Source organism: Prionailurus bengalensis, chromosome D2 (assembly GCF_016509475.1).
Source record: "Prionailurus bengalensis isolate Pbe53 chromosome D2, Fcat_Pben_1.1_paternal_pri, whole genome shotgun sequence".
Classification (NCBI taxonomy): Eukaryota; Metazoa; Chordata; class Mammalia; order Carnivora; family Felidae; genus Prionailurus; species Prionailurus bengalensis.
Genome location: NC_057351.1, coordinates 32202127 through 32222949, shown reverse-complemented (window position 1 = coordinate 32222949; position 20823 = coordinate 32202127). Strand labels below are relative to the sequence as shown.

Below are 20823 nucleotides of genomic sequence, written 5' to 3'. Positions count from 1 at the left end.
GTTCAGTATCACAGTTCCTATTGGCAGTGAGTCACTCTTCACAAGACCTTTGTGAGTTCTGAATCATTCAAATCACTAGAAAGGGACTTGTTTCTTTTGAAGTGTAAAAGCCTCCTTTGGTATACTTGGGAGTATGGTTAACCAGAATATTTAGTTAACCAAGAGACCCTCTTCCCTGAACACTTGAGTAAATGGGACCATGTTACAATTCTAGGATTTTTTCTAACCTTGCTGCCCGGCCTTTAGGATTATCCCAAGGTTATGAGTTTCTAATGATACTGAGTTTGTTAATGAAGGTGTGTGGTGACTATAGCCATCCTCTGCTGAGAGGTGCTTCGAACTTGCCATTCCAGCATGGCACTACGTAGTGCAGTGGCATCCCGTACTTTTAATGATGACCTGGTGATGGAGACCCTTGCTTTTGAGATTTTCGGACTCATCCAGTGGTCCTTCTTTTTCCCCCACCTGATAAAGAAAGTAAAGTAATGGTGTACCGAGAGAATTGGAGAGCATCTAATCTAACCTCTTGGTAAGGAATGAGGACACTGATGCGCCCCCAGAGCTGACTCTCCCAAATCATAGGCCGTGTACTGGGGAGGTCAGGATCAGAACCCAGGACTCCTGACAGTGCTTGCCCTTTCTGTAGCCTCTCATCAATTCTTACCTTTTACAAACTTACTGGGTTGTAATTTGCATACCAGAAACATGCACATTGTGAGGTGTAGAACTTGATTGGTTACCACCGAGCGAACATAACCACCTTAAGCAGCCCTCAAGGTCAAGGGATAGAGAGCATCAGATCCCCTGTACCTCACCCATTCACTGCCTTGTCTCACTTGCTCCAAAGGAAACCACTCTGTTAGCTTCCAGCACCATAGATGTAAAAAGTAACCGTTTTTGAACTTTTTGCAAATGGAGCCATGGTAAGGCATACTGTTGGGTGACTCCTGTGGTGGACAAAGACAGGGCCAGTGTTAATGAGGTGATGTGTGTAAAGCACGTGGCATGGTGCCTGGGGTGTGGTATGTGCTCAGTGAAACCTAGGTGCCCTGTTACTGTCACTTGGGTGGTGGCTAACCATGTGAATGGTGTTTGCCCAACACTGAGGAAGGTAGGCTCTCGGGGGATGTTAGAAGGTATTTATAGGGGCGCCTGGGTGGCGCAGTCGGTTAAGCGTCCGACTTCAGCCAGGTCACGATCTCGCGGTCCGTGAGTTCGAGCCCCGCGTCAGGCTCTGGGCTGATGGCTCAGAGCCTGGAGCCTGTTTCCGATTCTGTGTCTCCCTCTCTCTCTGCCCCTCCCCCGTTCATGCTCTGTCTCTCTGTGTCCCAAAAATAAATAAACGTTGAAAAAAAAAAAAGAAAAAAAAAAGGTATTTATATATATGTGTGTATATATATATGTATATGTATGTGTATGTATATGTATGTATAAAATGCATATATATGTATGTGTGTATATGTATATATAAAATGCGCATACACACATATGTATATATGTATTATATGTATATATGTGTATAAAATGCATATATATGTATATGTGTATTATATATGTATTTATATGTATTTTATGTATATATATATATATATATATAAATCCATTTGGAAGCTCATATTTATGATGATTCAAGACATGAGTTTGTGGTGTAGCCTGCTGAATATCAACACAACTTCAGTTCTCACCTGACAGGAATTTTGGATAAATCTGATTTCTCAATTTTCAATCAATAATCAGTTTTATTCTGAAAATATTAATGTTATTCATGAAAGGTTTATTTGTATTAACCAGTCAAGGATTTGTTAACTGTTTTACTTGCATTTGACAAGCCACATCCAGTATATTCTACAAGTTGGATTGAGTGATTGCATTTGACAAGCCACATCCAATATATTCTACAAGTTGGATTGGGTGGTCTGGATTTTTCTAGATCAGGGGAGGGGAACTTGTTCCTCCATTTTCTTGGTTTGTGAAACTGGAATGGCCAGGCTGGGGCTTGACTAGACGGGGAGGAGGGAGGGCGGACAGGGGGCTGCTGCCTGGGGAAAGCACCTGATAGAGGCGTGGGAAGCTCTCTAAGCCAAGACCGTGTCACTTGGGCAAGTGTGTGCCAAGCTTTTGGAAACGGTTTTCTAGCATGGGCATTCCAGATAGCTGGAAGCCTTGCTCTCTGGCTCTTATTTGGTTCTGCCATGAGAAAGGAAGGTCTAGATTCTCTTTAAATCAACAGAAAATACGAATTATGTTACCCTGCCTTTTTTTTTTTTCTAAATAATTTTAAAATAATGGTGAAAAAGACAGTGATTGGGATGAAGAATTTGGCTGTTGCAGAAGTACTAGTTTGCTTTGCTTTTTGTTTTGTTCCGTGAAATTCCAGAAAATAACCAGAATTATGTCTTTGGGTAATAGTTTGTGTACTGCTAAATAATCTGTAAATTCCATGTTTTCTTTTGGAATTTGTAATTATAATGGGACTGAGATGATACCATGGAAAATAATTTTATCACATCACTGACAGCTGTACGACCTTGGTCAAGTTTCTTACACAGTGGTGCTTCCTCATCTGCAAGATAGGGTTACTGATCATTCTGATCTAATAAGGTTGCCGTGACGCTTTAGGACTTCACTCTGGAAGGATGTAGGTAGTACATACTGTAAGGTTGGCTGCTATACCACGAATAAAAACCATATCATGTTTGTCAGTGTTCTTGTTACCTGCACAGGCGACTCTCCTGTGCCCTTGATTTTGTGACATCCCCTGGCTTCTTTCATTTCAAAGAATGTTTTAAATTTAATAAAACAATTAAATTGACTTATAAATACGTGTGCTGTATGTAATTACTGGGTCAGGAAAACAAACGAGGGTATAGGCAGTCACCAGTTAAGAGGGGGTGGAAGTCTATATGCTAGTTAGCTAGACTTGGTGTGTAGCTAGATCAGCCTTTATCAGCAGTCTAGCAGATCAGGGCCTGGTTTTGGTAATCCGAGTATTCATAATCTAGGCCCGTTGTTACTAACCATCGTACCTGTTTTAAGTTCTCTCCTCTGGTTTCCCTGTCCATACGTGGGGGTGAACAGTTTAGATGATAGCTGCACATAGTGAATAAGTCCAGCAGGGGAAAAAATGAAGGGTAAAAAGTCCGTTTCCGTCCCACCAGTGTCCCCCAGACCTTTCCCAGAGACAGCTTGGTACTAGCTCCTTTAGGAGCCTTCCAGAGCAGCATATAATTGTGTGGGGTTCCCCCTTCTCGTTTTTTTTTTTTTAACACAAATGTTAAAAAAAATGTTTTTATTTTATTTTTTTATAACACAAGTATGTAATAAACATATTATACTGGCTTGGTCTTTTTCACATGTGGAACATTGTAGACATCCAGAAAAGTGGGAGAATAATTAGAGTGAACACCCATGTGTGCAATACTTGGTTAAGAAACAGGGCCTAACAAATCCCTCCTCCCTTTGTAAATCACCTTCTTGGGCTTGGTGTTTATCGTTCCCCTGTAGGTCTTTATCCTCGCATACATGTAAGTATGACTGGTATGTATTGGGTATTTTAAACATTGTACAAATACTGCATCTATTCTTGGGTTATTTATTTTTTGGCTAGTGAGCTTCATTCATGTTGATAATGTGTGGTTCTTTTCACTACAGTATAGTATTTCATTTACGTCATGTATACTCTATTGCTAGACATTTAGATTATTTCTAATTTTTTCTCTTAAACTGCTTCTGTAAGTGTTCTTGTGCACATGAACAGGCATTTTTCTAGAGGATACACCTAGGAGCAGAATTTCTGAGTTGTGGACTGTACATGTTTTACTTTAGGAATTGCCGAACTCCTCTCACATATTTTGGCAATTTATATTCCCATGGTATAAGCAATTTTACTTGCATCAATAACATTTGATATTGTCGGAGTTTAAACTTTGCCAGTTTTATAAAAGAGTGATTAGGTTTGCATTTTCATGCTAGTATGGATAGACCTGTCTTTTAAATTTCAGAATAATTAGAGATTTATGGAAAAATTAAAAAGACAGTGTGATGAGTTCCTATCTACTCTTCACCCAGCTTCCCCTATTGTTAACATCTTACGTATCCACTATACCTTTGTCACAAGTAAGGAGTGAACATTGGGACAGGGTCATTAACTACACTGCACACTTCATGTAGCCGTTAGCAATGTCCCCACTAATCTCAGAATCAAATCCAGGGTACCACACTGCAGTTAGTTGTCATGTCTTAATCTCTTCCTTCCTCCCAGCTGTTTAAAAAATAGTTACAGAGGGTTTCATTGTATGTATGTGCCAATTTATTTTTTTATTTTTGTTTTAGAGAGCAAGAGAGAACATGTGAGTGGGGCAGAGGGGCAGAAAGAGGGAGAATCCCAAGCAGGCTTCACACACAGCAGGGTGCCCAATGCGGTTGGGATCATGACCTAGAGCGGAAATCGGGAGGTGGATGCTCAACTGACTGAGCCACTTAGGCGCCCCTGTATGAGTCAATTTAGTTAACCTCGTTGATGAACATCTTTGTTTCTGAAAAAGTGAGATGAATCCTAATAACATTTCCAAATTTTAAAATTGAATCTTGGCCATATTTGGGCAGATGCTGCTTTTGAAAAGAAATTATTTGCATTAATGGAAATCTCATAAATAAGATTGAAGGAGATACTCTAGAAAATTCTTCTGGCTAGCCTTTGTGATGTCACTTACTACGGTAAAAAAAAAAAAAATTCTTCAGCAGTGGTAATGGGGTGCTCTCCTGCAAGTGTAGGCATTGGTACCAGAGGGTCCTGGGGCTTCCTGTCTCTCATGGATTAAAACTTAATTTGTCTTGCAGGCTTGCACGTCACCCTGTCTTTGGCCACCTTTCAGGGCTCTTCTCCCTCTTCTGTCAGGTCAAGGCTGCTCTCCAGCCTCTGGTGCCTTACCGTTGCTTAGAACCTTTGCATTTTGGGTTCCACCTGTCTGGAACATTTTCCTCCCGAGACAATCCATGTGGATTCCTCCCTCCACTTAGTTGTCTGCTCATTTGTTGGCTCGTCAGAATTCCTCACTGCGCTGTCTGCATGGCCATGCTGTCCTGCTCTAGTCTTGTTCTTCTTTTGACTTGGCTTCATTTTTCTTCATAGCATTCCCCAGCACCGGGCATTCTATGGTATGTATATCTGTCGTCTTGATCACTTGCCGCGTCTGCAGCATGTTTGAGTGTGCTCAGCCCATAGTAGGTGCTTAGCGCTGCTAAGTGGCGGTGTGGGGTGCGGCCGAGTAGACTTCAGCTCAGGAGGCGCTGGTAGGTTAATGGTGTCAAGTCTTTATCACGATTAAAAAAAGTCTTTTATTTACTGAAAGTAGTTTTAGAATTGGTGTCTAGGGGTTGACAGATCAGTGACTTTGAGCTCAAGTGAAATGTTGACCATTATAATAGTTTATGTCCAGATTAGGGGGACCCTCAAACCTGTTAGGATATTACGTGGCGAGTAGGGACATAGGAACGTAACGACTTACATACCCTGTGGTTAACAGAACTTAGATAATCCTGTGGTGGCTGTGATTTGAGGAAAATCTGAAAAGGGAACCAGCCATAATTTGAGAAGTTCTTTCCCCTGCTCTGGGTTCCAGATATAGGTTGTTGTAAGTGGTGGCTCTCAAGCTTTTGGTCTCCGCATGCCTGTATACTTGTAAGTTATTGACGGACCCCAAAGAGCTTTTATTGATGTGGGCTGCAGCTTTCAATATTACCGTCTTACAAATTAAGCTGGCAATTTAAAAAAAATAATCCTTTAGAAATGATAAACCCATTAACCCGTGTTAATATAATTTTCATGAAAAATAACTTTTCTTAAACACAAATATATTTAGTGAGAGAATGGCTTGTTCTACATTTTTGCAGTGTTTTTTTTAAACACCTGACAGGATTCTGTGCTGCCTCTGCATTCAGTCTGCCGCCGTGTCACATACTCTACGCCTCCGGAAAGACTCCACTGCGCATTTGGGAACGAATGAGTAAAAAAGGCAACTAACACCCTGGTATTATTACTGTTAGGGGATTTTGACCTCACAGACCCCCTGAGGAAATCTCTGGGACCCTCAGGGTTCTCTGGACCATGCTTTGAGAACTACTGGTAATAGTTGATTCGCAGGAACTACAGGCATCATAGCTAACACGGAGGGTTTATTGTGTACCCAGTACTTTTTAAAGTGCTTTTTGCCTAACACTGATTTAATCCTCACAACAGACCTGTAAGGTAAGAGCAATGAAATCAGAATGCTAGGGCATTCTACCATTCTGTTCTTATCTGTGCCATGGACTGAAGTTTAGGTTTCGGCCCTTCAGATGAAAGGCTGAAGGGTGGTATTCCTATAAAGTATTAACTAAGGTAAGTCAGAGTTACATTTATAGCTGACACGCACGTATCTGCAATTTTTTAGTTGATCGTGTGGGACAAGCCCGGAACACTGAGTTTCCTTATTAGTGGGGCTCGCGTGAAATCTTTTTTAGCATATTACCGTCTTCTACGGGTGTGGAGAGACCACCCAGCCTGTCAGCAGGGCTGAGGTAGAGCCCATGCCGGCTTCTGGCTGACTGAATCGACTCCTCTGCACACCTGGGCCGTGTCTAGAGCCGTGTAGATGTGCCACTGACCTCCGCCTGTACCCGTTCACCTGACCGGACCCTAGGCAGTCCTGCCAGGGGCTCATTTCTTCACGGTCCACTTGTGTCAGCATCTTATCTAAGGTGATTTACTTTCATCTCTGATCATCAGCTGATTGACGCTTTGGAAGAAGAGCTTTGCTAGCAGTTTGTTGGATTGGAGTGCTCTTGAATGAACTAGATAGGAATTTCCCTTCCCAAAATTAATTATGCCACTTGTATCACTCTTGTGTAATCTAAGAGGATTGCGTTCTTGTCCCTCGGGGTCTCAGTTATCACTGCACAAGCTAATTTACCCGAGGACTCTATTGCCTTCTCCATGGAGATCAGTTTTTTTTGCCCTGGAATGATCTCACTTATGAGAAGAGTGAAGGAACAAAAAGAGGGAAAAACTAAGGAGGGAGAGGAGAAGCAGGGAAGAAAGAACCTTGTCTTACATAACAGGAATAATATTATTGGGGCCAGAGGTGATGGGGTGTCAGCCAGGCGACCTTGAGACCTTTATTGCCACGGATTTCTTTTTGTGATAAGAGGAATATTTGGGCCTTCTTCAGATCAAGGCAGGTTGCCTCTGAGCATATGCTCTTCTGAGTGATAAAATGGGCAGTGTTTTTTATTCTTCTCATCAGAATGTTTCCAAGAGCAGGATCCTGCAAAGAAGAGACAAGTGCTCTTTGCCATAGAAGGTATTTGTGACACCAGCCTTTTGCTGGAGTAGTCAGTGTTGAGTGCGTTGCTTTATGTCCTGCTCTTAGGGGATCTAAGTGCGTGAATTCTTCTGGGAAATGTTTGAATGGAGGGAACCTGCGGTAGATGCTGGCCCTCCCGGGGTTAGCCTTTCTTGGTTTCCTAGCAGCCTGCCTGTTGCCATGGTGTTAAATTAGCCAGGCAGCAGATCCATTGCCCTGTGGAATGTATGCACTGATTGTTGGTGCTGGGAAGCTGCTTGTATTTTCTGTTATCCTTTTTTTGGGCAACTAGACTCCAAACAGCATTTAGCATATGCTACTTAAGATATTTACAAGGAAAAACGATGGCTAAAATAATAAGGCTGATTGTTTTAACACATAGAGCTTATAAAATACACCTTTTAGGAAAGGTCGTCCCGTTCTTTCTGAGAATGTTTTTGAAAATCTTTGGTAATTACATTGTGTATGTGGGCTTTTAAATATCCTCAGTGGAGGTAAGCCTTATAAAAGACTTGTTATTTGGGGACTATTCTGGTGAATGAAATAGATTAAGCTGGTATTTAGTTAGGCTTAGGTTTGACTGCAGACCACAGAGAGCTAGAATAATAGTGGCTTAAATATGATAGATAGAACTGTCCCTGTCCTTCCACAGGAAGTTCAGGAGCCAGGAGCCAGGCAGTGTTGTGGTTCTACTTCCAGAAGAACTCAGACTTAGTCCCTTTCTTAATGTCCATCATGAGTGCTAAAGATCCAGCCATCCCACTTGCCTTTAAAGATGTGATACCTCTACTAACATCTCATTAGCCAGAATGTGGTTTCATGTCCAGACCCTGCCGCCAGGGAGACTGGGAAATGTAGTTTTTAAATCTTGGCAGGCATGTCTATAGCTAACATGGTTAGCTGGTTCTCTGGAAGGAGTGGGGAATGGACATAAGGAGTAATTTGTGGTCTTGTAACCAAACCCAAGTTCATCTGTTGCATATGCAACAGAGCCAATCACTGAGACCTCAGGTGTGCAGCAAGGGAGGGCTTTATTTGAGAGCCAGCCAGCCAAGGAGATGGGAGTGCAGGCCTCAAATCCGCCTCTCTGAAGGGGCAGAGAACAAGTTTTTTTTTTTTTTTTTATAATTCTAGGGGTTGAGATTACATATATATTGATGAAAAGAGGGGGTGGAACTCATGACTATTGATGAGGAAAGATGGAGCATGTGCATTGAGCAAACATACATGAAACTTACTATTGTTCATGTTCATTTTAGGGTGGAGACATAAAATAGGGCAAAGTTGGAGTCCTGACATCAGGAGGTCCTTTTAGGACAAGGAGAGGGGCTATGTGCATGCTCCCAAGAGCCCGGATAAACTGGATGAGGTCTTGGGCTCCTTATCACTGGTAGGGAATGCAGGGCTTGCTTGTTCATTGGCTGGAACCTAACCAGTGACCTTCAGCTCAGGCCTCTGCAGGGATAGCTAGTGGATTTGTTAGTGGTGTTTGAAAAAGAAACAACAGCTGATTTGGGAGCAACAGGGCTTTGAAAAACCAGCTTTAAACTTCCTGATAGTTTGAGTCTCATTAACCCTGTGGAATATAGTTTCAGTTTCTGCCACATTGGGCAGTAATTGTTCCCTGAAACTGGTGGTTTAGCTTTTTTTCTGCCTTTGAAGGTAACCTGGGAGAAAATTATACCACAATATAAAAATTAGAACGTGAATGCCTTCTGTTGGTGGCTCTTTCCCTCAAGTCCACTATCATTAACAGTTAGGTACAATTAACTGAGCTTCGTAGGAACCAGGCACTCTCGGTCCTTTCTCTACTTTCTCATTGATTTTCACAGAATTCCTGAGAAAGGGGTGCTCTTTTTTCCCTCATATTTTGGAGATTGTGGTGAAATTACTTGTCCAGGTCTTGGCTTTTAGTAGACACCACCGCTGAGGGCAGTGATTATGTTGTCTTATTGCCTCCTCACCCTTCCAGAAAAGTACAGGCTTTAAGGGTGCTTTTGTTTTTTGTTTACATTTAAAAATTTTTTTTAATCTTTATTTTTGAGAAAGAGTGCGAGCAGGGGAGGGGCAGAGAGAGGGGGAGGCACAGAATCTGAAGCAGGCTCCAGGCCCCGAGCTGTCAGCACAGAGCCCGACGCGGGGCCTGGATTCATGAAACGTGAGTTCATGACCTGAGCCGAAATCGGATGCTCAACCCACTGGGCACCTCTCATTCTTGCTCATGCAAAACTTCTTTTTTAGCACATACGTAGGTAGTATCAACTCCTGGGCTGCTTATAGTGGAGCCTGTTTTACTCTTTGTGACTAACCAACAGCTTCTGAGGTTTGGGGATACAACTCTTTAGGTCTTCGAGCTGCCAGTTAATTACTTGATGAGTTGCAGAGGAAAAAGACCAGCCTGGATTCTACTATTTGTGGGAGCAACCATTTGGGGTGAGGTAGTGGATCCGAGATCCTACTGTCGCTACTATAGGTGATGTTGATGATGCTGATGGCACTTACTGCACTTCTGTAGCATGCTAGCTCCGTGTTTTACAGTTACTGGTTAATTTTTACAAACTCCTGGGAGTGCTAGCAATAGGCCCGTTTTGCAGATTGGAAGACTGAAGTCTTAAGGTCGCCTGACTAGAATTGGTGGAGCCATGATCTGAACCCTTGACTGATTTCAAAGCCAGTGTGGTAGGGGAGTTCAGTTATGCGGATAAATTAAAATGCCAGAGAGATGATGGTGAAGGCGTGATGGCTGAGAGATGTATTCTGGTAGTTGAAAACGCATAACAGCCATGTCCTCTTGATTCTCAGCAGCAGTTCAGTGACTCCAGTAGTTGCGTCTTCATTTTATAGATGAACAAGCTCAGGAGAGTGATTTGCTGAAGGTCATTTGGGAGGGACTTGAGGAAGATCTTGATTTTAGTATCCCACATTTGAAAAACATTTAATTTAGATGGTGATGTCAGTTACCTTAGATGTCTCACTTTCTAGGCTCAAAATTTACTTTTCTTTTTGCAAGAAGCCATCACACCTAAAACACATGTGGCTCTAGTGAGTTCTCTTTGCCTTCCAGGCCCACTAAGGTTTTTTTGTCTAGATCTAGACTCAAGAGCTGCCGCAGAGCCCATTTCTGGTGTAGTTCATGGCAGCCATTCTCAATACAGTAAAATTCCATTGTAGCCTATTTTTTATAAATGACCTACATGTGGAATTGTTTAGAATATGTCTATTTTCTTCTAGGCCTGGGGAGTAAAGAGGGAACAGAGTGCACCCATCCCTTTGCTGAGAAAATACAATGGAAGTCTTGTGTCTTAAAACAAAGCCTGTCTTTCCTTAATAAAATGGAACTTGCCTATAGGGTTTTAGTGTCTCTGAAGTGATAATTTCTCTAATTTCAGTGTACTAGCCTTTTGTCTTTGAGGGCTCAAATGGCAGGCCTTGGAGCTGAGAGAGGTAGTGCTTGTTTGTCCTCAGGAGTGTTTGTGTCTTAATAGGACACATTTAATCAGAACTCTCCAGTGGGCCAGGCACACATTCTAAGAACTTTCTCAGAGTTCAGCATGTTGCCTCAAGAGAAGAAAGTTGGGGAGCGCCTGGGTGGCTCAGTGGGCTAAGTGCCAACTTCAGCTCAGGCATGATCTCATGGTCTGTGAGTTCGAGCCCCACGTAGGGCTCTGTGCTGACGGCTCAGAGCCTGGAGCCTGCCTCGGATTCTGTCTCCCTCTGTCTCTGCCCCTCCCCCGCTTGCACTCTGTCTCTCACTCAACAATAAACATTGAAAACAACAACAACAAAAAAACTAGGTGTAGAGAAGAAAGTTGGTATTTGGGGGCAGAGTGTGGGAGACAGAATAGAGATGAAAGCTTTGCTGGGAACACATTTTGAGAAATAACTGATAAGAAAGTGGTTTACGGTGATTTTTATGTATTGCTTATGTGTAAACACTGAAAAGGTCGTTTGCCTCATTTTACAAGAGTGAAGACGTGTAGCCCCTAAAGGACTTAGCCCTGCTCTCCACTCAGAATTTCTCTTATACAGAATTCCTTGTAGGTTGGGTATTTGCTTTCTGCTTGGTTGCTTCTGCTTTTGGACAGGTCATCACCTGACGAGGCATCCCATGCCCATTTTGTAACCCTGTGGGTGTCCCCTATCTCGAGCTGTGGTCTGCTTCTCTTAACCTCTTTATTGCTCTGAGGTCTGGGTCCAAAACCGCACAGAGCAGATCTGCTCTCGTGTGATCGCTGAAAGGTGCCCTTTCCCTATGAAGGTGACTGTTTCTTGGAAACATTCTCCCAGCCAAGCACCTGCAGTCTTCTAGGGGATGCGGGAGTGGTGTCACGTGCCCCCGCCCTCCTGACCTGCCGAGCTTGTCCCTGTCTCCTGGGAAGCGGAGCACACAGGCCTGAGCCCCGCCTTCTGTCAGTGGGCCCGCAGCTGCAGCTTCTGACCACCACCTCCATCCTTGTGCTGTTGGCCCTTGCTCTCCATGTTTAAGTTTTACACGGAGTGTCATCTTCCTGGCTTTCTGTTCTGTAGGGGTCTCTCTGTTGGCTTCTCTCTCAGCCCCGCTGCTACCACTTCTTACTTGGAACATTGGTAATCGCTTTCCATTCCAGTTAGGTGCCCCCTCGTCTGAATCTCCCACCTCTTTTTCAGTTCTGCCACATCGCCCCCGGGTTAAGACCCTGGCAGGAGCTGTAGCCCACAGGGTGAGCTTTCTTTCACACGGGTGCGAGCCTGCCGGCGGAGGCCCTCTTACCGGGCCTGAGGTCTGTCTTTGCAGGCTGGCTTCTGAAGAGACAGAGGAGGTTTCTCTCCCTTGGTACGTTCGGGAATCCCCTCTCAGCAGTCCCCTCTCAGCCGGTCTTTTGTCTCTCTTTTGTCAGGGGTCCCTTCAAAAACGTCATTGTGAAGAAGCCTCCTCCAGCTCCCCAGTAATTTTGCTGCCCCAGGGATCTCGTTCCTTGTGTTTCTGTTTTTTGTTTCTCCCTTTGGGTGTCCGTGCCTCTCACGTGGGGTCACAGAGCCTGTCTCCCCACTTTGTTCTGCCGGAGTGCCACTGTCTTCCCAGTCAGGGGAGTCTGATAGTCCTGCCTTCATCTCCGTCGTCTTCCCGCTTGGGTAGCGAAAAACCAGGCTTGACTTTACAGCCCTTCCGTCTGTAGCTGGGATCTCCCTGAGAGATGCCTGAGAGCTCCCTGAAATGGTGTGAGGCTTTTGTATACAAATATATTTTCCGGGAAAAGGATTCGTGTCTCACGAGTGTTCTGACCCACCCTTTGGTTCCCTCACAGGGGATCAGCTCCTGAAATAAGCGCCCGAACCTCAGCAGGTAGCTCACTGGCATCAGCATCACCCACGCTTGCGTCTTAGCCTCACGGTAGCCGTCCTGAGGACGCACGGTTGTGAACGTAGCTTGGGTCATTTTAGGACATCACATTCGTTGTATACCACAAACTGTTTTTATAAAAATACGCACTTTTAAAAACTTGGGCTTTCTGTTGGGAGGTACATCGGAACGTCCTACTGAGAATTTAGTTCCCAGCTGGGAGTTCAGTTTCATTTCTCAGTGTCCATGAAATATTTTTTTAGGCTTAATTTTGATGACTTGATAGGCCTCCCAGATTCGGTAGCATACGCACGCATACCTTATACTTCTGAAAGTCCTGAGGTGGGCTATTAGGTAAGAGTAACTGTGGAGATTGGGGAATGACTTGTGATTTGTTAGCTGGACCAATCTCAGATAACCAGCTGCCCGAGGCTCTTTTTAGTCCAGATAGTTTGGCCCAAACTGGTAACAAAGTCATTATTGCAAATGGTTACTGTTTCCAGTTCCTAGAAGGAATAAATAAGCTACAACATATTCTTGCCTCTTGGGCCTGTGATAGTGCATCCGGTTCTTGAAGCCTGATAGATTTTGGCCCTTGAAGCCAGTTCCTGGTCGGGATGGTTGGAGAAACCCCCCTGGATCAGAGTTCTCTGTGACTGCGTCTGTGAGAATAGAGGATGGTGGTCAGGGCTTCTGTGGGGAGGACTGCTCACTGGCCTTGCCTTTCTTAATCCTGTCTGGCTCTGGTGTGCTGATGTCCAACCTCTTTCTGGCTTCCCTGTGTATCACTGTGCATTCCTTTGCCTAGAGACTCATCTTGTAGCTTCCTGTTATGTTTCCAGCTTTTTTCTCCCAGTTAGAGGTAGAACCAGTTTGTCTGTCTTGGGCGTTTTCAGGATTCCCCAGGGCCCAGTGCCTGGAAGGAGCGTGGGAGGTTCCGCTGGGACCTGCTGGCTCCGTGTGCTGTCTCTGACTGCCACACTTCTCAGAGGCTTGACCCTTGTGACACAGTTAACGCCCCCTCCCCTTTGCCCAGACCTATAGCTGAGGACTGGCCCCAGCCTAGCTCGGCTACTTTATAGGTACTAAACATTTGTGAACCATCTGGGGATTCGTGTGTACTGTTTTGAATCCGGTGCATGTTTTCCTCTGGAAACCAGAGTCCAAGCCAACTTGGACTTGGAATGCGGCTAGTTCTGTTGAGTTCGTAGACTGGTTATGGATGTGATTTTTGCCGCCAAGGGGCATTGAAGGCTATCACCTGGGCAGGAGATGAATCATTCACTTGCTGGTGTCTGAAAGGGTGCAGATAATCTGGCTTGAGCTTTTTGGACACCTGTGACTCAGTCTTTGTGTGAATCGTTTGTGGAATATAGCTTTGGTTGAAAAGCTCGTAATGACAGCATTTCATTGTCTTCCCTCCCCTGGAGGGAGAGTACCTACCACCGACAGGCATTCTTTGTGTACTGTGTCTGTAGAATTACTGTGCCTGTAGAATTACTGTGCCTTCTCATTGGGCTCACAAATTGAAGCAAAGTGCCGCATGACTCCTGAGGTTCTCGAGGTACTTTGTAGGTGGCTCTGGGATTTCCTTCTCAGTCTTGGGCCATGTGTTTCCTGTGTACAGGGGGAGATGGGTATTTGCTGGGGTCGGCCTCCTGCACCATCATCCGTCTTTGTGTAGCCTCATAGATTCTATTCTTTTCTAGCTGAATTGTTTGGTAGAGGTGAGGTTGTTCCAAAGTGAAGGCTGCTGTAGACCTGTATTAAGAAATATAGGTATTCTTGAATTTTTTCTTTTTGATATATTATACCATTTTTCTATGTAACAGCTACACAGTTTTTTGAGGTTACATCTAGTTTTTTAGTATTGTGAATTACACTTAATAAATATATTTATGCCTATCACATTTTGCCTCCTGGATTGCTGTATGTCTTTAAAATGTATTTCTAGAAGTGGATTACTTTTTGAAGAGGGATTTTATTTTTCCAGTTTTTGAAATACGTTCATATATTAAGTCCTTAGCGGTCACACTTACCAGCCTTACAGATGCATCTTTTACTACAAAATTGTCACTTTTTCCCTCCATTGGCTGATTTAACTTTTAAAATATGGCACCTTCCTGCTGTAGTGTGGGTTTCTTTGGTCCTGGGTGATGTTGTACCTTTCTTGAATTTTCTCCTAATTTCATTTCTGTGCATGTGACTTCTGCCTGAGCGTTTTTTTCATTACCACAACAGAAGTAATGTCGTTTTATGCACCTGGTGTTGAGTGCACATGTGTTCACTGATACCAAAGCGGATTATGTAGTTTGCTTTGTTAGTAAACTTGTTTGTGTGCAAATATGCACAAAGTTAGATTTATAAAAGGGCTCTTCTTCTAGAACACTAAGAATCATTGTTTTTTGTAATAAGGATATGAATCTTATTTCCCCCACAGATTAAAAAAAATTTTTTTTCATTCTATATTTCTTTCTATAATTAAATCCTGTGATTCCTTTTATTACTGCATGGAAAAAAATTAAGGTTATAAAGATTAAAAGCCCTGATACTGTTTAGAAATAGTTTGAGGGGAGAGGTGCCAAGGTGGCTTAGTCGATTGAGCATCTGACCTCGGCTCAGGTCATGATTTCATGGTTCGTGAGTTCGAGCCCCGTGTCAGGCTCCGTGTTGACAGCCTGGAGCTTGCTTCGGATTCTGTGTCTCCCTCTCAATGCCGCTCCCCTGTGCGTGTTCTCCCTCCCTCCCTCCCTCTCTTTTCTCTCAGAATAAATAAACTAAAAATACAATAGTTTGAGAGGAGAAAAGCAAACCAGATAAATTAGTCCCTCCCAGCCCTTGACTTAGACTGATCTAGATGGTCACACGGCGTCTCGCCTGGACCCAGTGGTGCCGTGTGGTTTGCGTGCCCTGCTCTCCAGCTCTGTGCCCAGGCTAGTCCTTCACCCTGGGTGGGTGAGAGAGGGGGGCCACCTTCTCATGGTCGTTTGTCTTTCAGCTCTAGCCAGCCCTGTCCTAGGACTGAAAGAATGCACCAGAGGCTCGGCAGTGTGGTGCCAGAATGTGAAGACGGCGGCTGAGTGCGGGGCCGTGAAGCACTGCCTGCAGACCGTCTGGAACAAGCCGACGGTGGTGAGTGCCGTTGCTACTGTGCTGGGTCTTTTCGTATCAGCTGTAGCTGCTGCCATTTTCAAGGCTTTTTTTTTTTTTTTTTTTTTTTTTTTTTTTTTGCCTCGTTTGGTTTGTTCCTCTCAGGGACCCTGCGAAGGAGGCGGGACCCGTTGCAGGTGGACCCATTTTCCACACAGTGGACTTAGAGAGGTTTAGTTCTGCTCCCCCAGGGTCACTCCATCTGCTGGTGGCAGTGAGAGGATGAGGTCCGCCCGTGGCCAGCTCCGTGTGCGCGCCGTGCTGCTTTCCGGGCCTCTGTGTGCGCCCCACGCATCCGCTCCCAATGAGGGGCCGGCCAGCTCACAGCCTCCATTCCCCAGGCGGGGTGCCACGGACACAGCTCCATCCTTGGTCATCCAAATAAGTAAATGCTAAGCTTTTCAAATCCTTCCCCACTTTTTGGTGTTTTCTCTCTGTCTCTCTCAGACAGGCAGATCATAGATTCAGACCCTCAAGCTTAGTAGTGATTTAAAATTTTATTTTCAGCTATAGCCACACTGGAAAAGAATCTGCTGATGTGTGTGTGTGTGTGTGTGTGTGTGTGTGTGTGTGAGAGAGAGAGAGAGAGAGAGAGAGAGAGAGAGAGAGAAACAATTTATTTTTATCCAGCTTAAAAAAATTTTTTTCCCCAGCTTTTTGAGACAATTGACCTATAACATGGTAAAATTAAGGGGCAACATATACTGATTAGATAGGTTTATATTGCAACATGATTGCCTAACGTGCTTATCTGTGAGTCAGTGGGTCATTTTAAAAATCCATTTTGTATATGTTGTTTATATCCTTCAGTGTACTGTTATCCTTAAGAAAGCTCAAGTAAGTAATTGTGTTTAAAGGAAGAGTGGACATCAGGCTCCTAAATAAGATGGGTGTCTGCTTCTGTTGCTAGCTTTGCTGTACATGTGGATAAGTTATCTCTGCATTTCTTTATACTTAAAACGAAAGTGTCGCATTTCACTTGTGCTGTTCAGTAAGGTAGACATTAGCCATGTGTGACTATTTGAGTTTAAGTTAAAATTTCAGGGGTGCCTGGGTGGCTCTGTTGGTTGAGGGTCTGACTTCAGCTCAGGTCATGATCTCGCGGTTTGTGAGTTCGAGTCCCGCATCGGGCTTACTGCTGTCAGCTGTCCCATGGAACCTGTTTTAGATCCTCTGTCCCTCTTGTTCTCTGCTCCTCCCCTGCTCATGTGTGAACTCTCTCTCTCTCAAAAATAAAACATTTAAAAGTAAATAATTAATTCGAAGTTGTTTTTCATTTGTACTAGCCTCTTTTCTGGTGCTCAGTAGCCACATGGGGCTAGTTTCTCTATTGAATACTGAAAATTTTAGATTATTTCCATTATCACAGAAATTTCTTCAACTGCTATAGATTTTTTTGTCCCCTTGATGTTTCTTTTGTTGTTGTTTTTCAATGGAAGACTCCCATGAATTTATGTGTCCTCTTGTGCAGGGGCCATGCTAATCTTTTCTGCATTGTTCCAATTTCAGCATATGTGCTGCTGAAGTGAGCACGATGCTATGGGGTTTTCATCTAAACGGTGTTAGACAGAGCATATTAATGTAGGGTTCTCACGGGGCGTGCTCAGGTGCATTCTGTGTGGGACCTAAGCCCTCTCAGGAGACGCCTGAGCTTTGCTGGCTGTGTACCCGTTGCTGCACAACATGCTTGCGGCTGGCTCCGGGACGTGCCATCTCCTGTGGTGCGGGCCACGTTTGACTGCGTGGAGTTCCACGTCTAAAACCTGTCATGAGCGGCTACTAGTGCTGCTTCATTAAGAGAAGAGCAATTAAAATGCTGTCCTTGTAGAAATCGTTTCTGAATTCACTGGAACACTATCCTCTGTGGCCAAAATTACTTTCTGATTTGGTTTCTAATTTGCTTCTCATCTTGTTTTTCAAATGGCTTCCTCTTTTCAAATCCAGTGTGTCAAGGGAGGACTTTAACTCTTTCTCTTTTGCTAGGACAGTCTCCTGGGGGCCGGAGTCTCTCTTGGATGGCCCCATGCACAGTATTAGCCTTCGGTCCAAAGGTTCAAACTGATTTCTTTCAGTGCAGCTGAGTCAATCCCAGGTGTTTCTCACCCAGACATGTTAGTTCCTTCCCTCTTTGTGGGTTGAAAATCAGTTGACTTCAAGAAGGGAGTTCCTTACAGCCTTTGAGAACCAAATAGAATTTCCATGTCCTGGGCCATGTGAGGCCCTAGGTGCCCAGGCTTATCAGAAGGCCGGTGGGATGTTTAGAAGGTCTGGGGTGGCAATGTGGCTTCTACTTGAGCATAGCGCCTGGGAGGTGGAAGGTAGATAGAGTGCAGGGATCCGTGCTGGTGTCGGCTGGGCTTGCTTCTTTGCACACACCCCCCCCCCCCCCCCCCCCCCCCCCCCCCGCCCCTTTCACTCTGTGCTAATGATGTTGCCCCCAGGTGACAGGTTTTGTCTGATTTCTGCTGCTTGCATTTTTACCTTCCTGAGCCTCAGTTTCTTCCCAGAGCTATTGTGAGCAATAATGTGAAATTTGGCCTGTGCCGTGTGTGCCGAGTAAGGTGCTGAGGGGCGGAGGGCACAAGAAAAGGGTATTTGTCTTGTAGAAGCACAGAGTGCTCTGGGCAGTCCTGTCTGATCCTTCCCCGGGGCGTCCCTGTGCTTCTCGTCTAGGTTGGGGAACCGTGATGTGCTGGTGTGTGAGACACCCCGGTTAGATATAACAGGACAGAGGTCCAGAGGCCTTTTTAGCTGTGTACGGCATGGGTTACATCCTACAAACACAGATCTCTCTCCCTCATGTTCTTTCCTCTTAGAAATCCCTTCCCTGTGATATATGCAAAGATGTCATCACTGCAGCTGGGGACATGCTGAAAGACAATGCCACTGAGGTGAGCTGCTATGAGTGTGTGTGACCGCATGCGGGCAGTGGCTGTGTGCACCCATTCCTTAAAAGAGCTGTGGTTCTGGGGGTCTAATGAGGAGTGGTCAAGGCCTGGGTAGGAAGTAGTTCAGATCTTGTGAGCCACATACTTCTGTTACATAGATTTGTTAGCGTCCCCCCCCCCATCCCCCCCCCCCCCGCCCTGCCCCGCCCCGCCATCCCTTAAAAATGTAAAAACCATCCTTAGCCACAGGCTATACACAAACAGACTGTGGGCTCTAGCTTGCTCACCCTTGCCTGGGTGTTCAATGCCCAGGCTTGATGGGGGCTTTTGTATTGCTGGTCGCTACCTGTACGTCCGTTTGGGGCATCTCTGCTCAAAATTCCCCATGCCCAGGAGACTGCAAGTCAGAGTGGCTGTATTTTGAGGAATGTCTGCTTTTTGCCCGTTTGTCTGATGGAGCCAGGGCTGCCCGCTGGCCCCCTTCCTGGGCTCTTCCCCGAGGCTGCTGTTTGCTGAGAGCCGTGGAGGGCCTGTGTTCTCAGTCGTCAGCAGAGCAGATGCACATCCTGATCTGGCCCTTGTCTGTATCCCTTTAGCAAGAGATCCTCGTGTACTTGGAGAGGACCTGTGACTGGCTACCTAATCAGAACCTGTCTGCCTTGTGCAAGGAGATGGTCGACACCTACCTCCCAGTCATCCTGGACATGATTAAAGGACAGATGGTACGTGGTGGAGAGTAGACTCGAGGGCACTTCGGGGCCTGGGGAGGTGCCGGACCAGAATGGAGTGGTTAGAGTGGAAAGTCTTTTCCTGGATTTGGATTTTCTCCATAGCTTGTTCCTACCGTTCTGACTTCCAAGAGGGCTTGGGCCCAGTGGAACACTCTGGCTTGTAACTTTCAAGGGTTGGGAAGGGTGCAGGAAATGGGACCTTGCAGAATACTGAAGGAATTGTAAACTGATTCAATTGTAAATGTGGTGTAAAATCGTAAATATGGTGTCACATTTACATGTGCCCATTTGATAACTCCTGTCAGATCTTTAGCTCTCCCTTTGAGCATGCAATTCATTTCATTTCTGTGATTTTTATCCCAAAGAATAATTCGGGGAATATACTCGTGGGTTCAGCTACCAGGGTGTTCTGCTTTCATTCAAATAAGCGTCTGCTGTGCGTAAACCGTGTGCTACTTGTTGGATTTTCAGCAACAAACAAGGAGCCAGGTCTGTGGAATTTGAAAGACACTAAGAAAGAAGAGGTGCCCAAATAACAGGGCCAGAGGGGCAGAAGGGTCCTGAGACTGGACCAAGGTTTTGGCAAGACTAGCAGGGGTCACACCATGCAAGGCCTTTTAGGCTCTATTTAAGGGTTGCAGGTGAGGCAGGAAGTTCTTGGAGGGTTCAAGGAGAGGCAGAGGAGGGACATGATCATAGGTGCCTTCTTTAAATGTGTAGGTCCCACCAATTGGGAGTTAGAAGCAGGGAAGCTGGCAGGACAGTCTGGTGTGAGATGTGATGGGCCAGTGGAGGCGGACAGAGACGCGTTCTGTTTCAGAGGAGAAATGGACTGGACCTGCTGATGAAGGGAGGGACAGAGGGAGGAGTGAGGAATGTCTTCTAGGTTTCTGGCTTGAGCTGCTGGGAGTGGGGTTGGGGGAGCCATTTGCTAAAGTGGAGGTGGGGAGGGAAGCAGGTGGTTTTGTTGGAAATACCTGTGAGTGAGGCCTGTGTATGTGAGTCAGGCCACGAGGAAAGGACAGGGACGCAGGCACCAGGTGGCAGTTTTGTTTTCCTCTGGGGAGAGGATTTCCAGCTGGACTTCTTTCCTCTCTAGAGTCATCCTGGGGAAGTGTGCTCTGCCCTCAATCTCTGCGAGTCTCTTCAGAAGCACCTGGCAGAACTGAATCACCAGAAACAGCTGGAGTCCAATAAGATCCCGGAACTGGATGTGGCTGAGGTGGTGGCTCCCTTCATGGCCAACATCCCCCTCCTCCTCTACCCTCAGGACGGCCCCCACAACGAGCCCCAGCCGAAGGTAAGGCAGTAGGCCCAGCCACTTAGGGCCCGGTTCTGTCGGATTAGAGATGAGGCATGAGAGGGGCGGTACGTGTGTGCAGTTCTCAAGC

At 45.3% G+C, this 20823-nt stretch overlaps 1 protein-coding gene and 1 non-coding gene across 2 annotated transcripts in view; one reads left to right on the top strand and one right to left on the bottom strand.

The window, feature by feature from the left end:
- The window catches only part of LOC122492862 (prosaposin), a 33476-nt gene that overhangs the window by 1573 nt on the left and 11080 nt on the right, over positions 1-20823 (top strand). The window contains 4 exon segments of the mRNA XM_043596568.1: positions 15662-15795; positions 18630-18704; positions 19298-19423; positions 20532-20732. Coding sequence (XP_043452503.1) covers positions 15662-15795; positions 18630-18704; positions 19298-19423; positions 20532-20732 — 536 coding nt within the window.
- On the bottom strand, positions 17241-17346 carry LOC122493592. Its single transcript, XR_006299950.1, has one exon. It is a non-coding gene; the product is annotated as a U6 spliceosomal RNA (small nuclear RNA).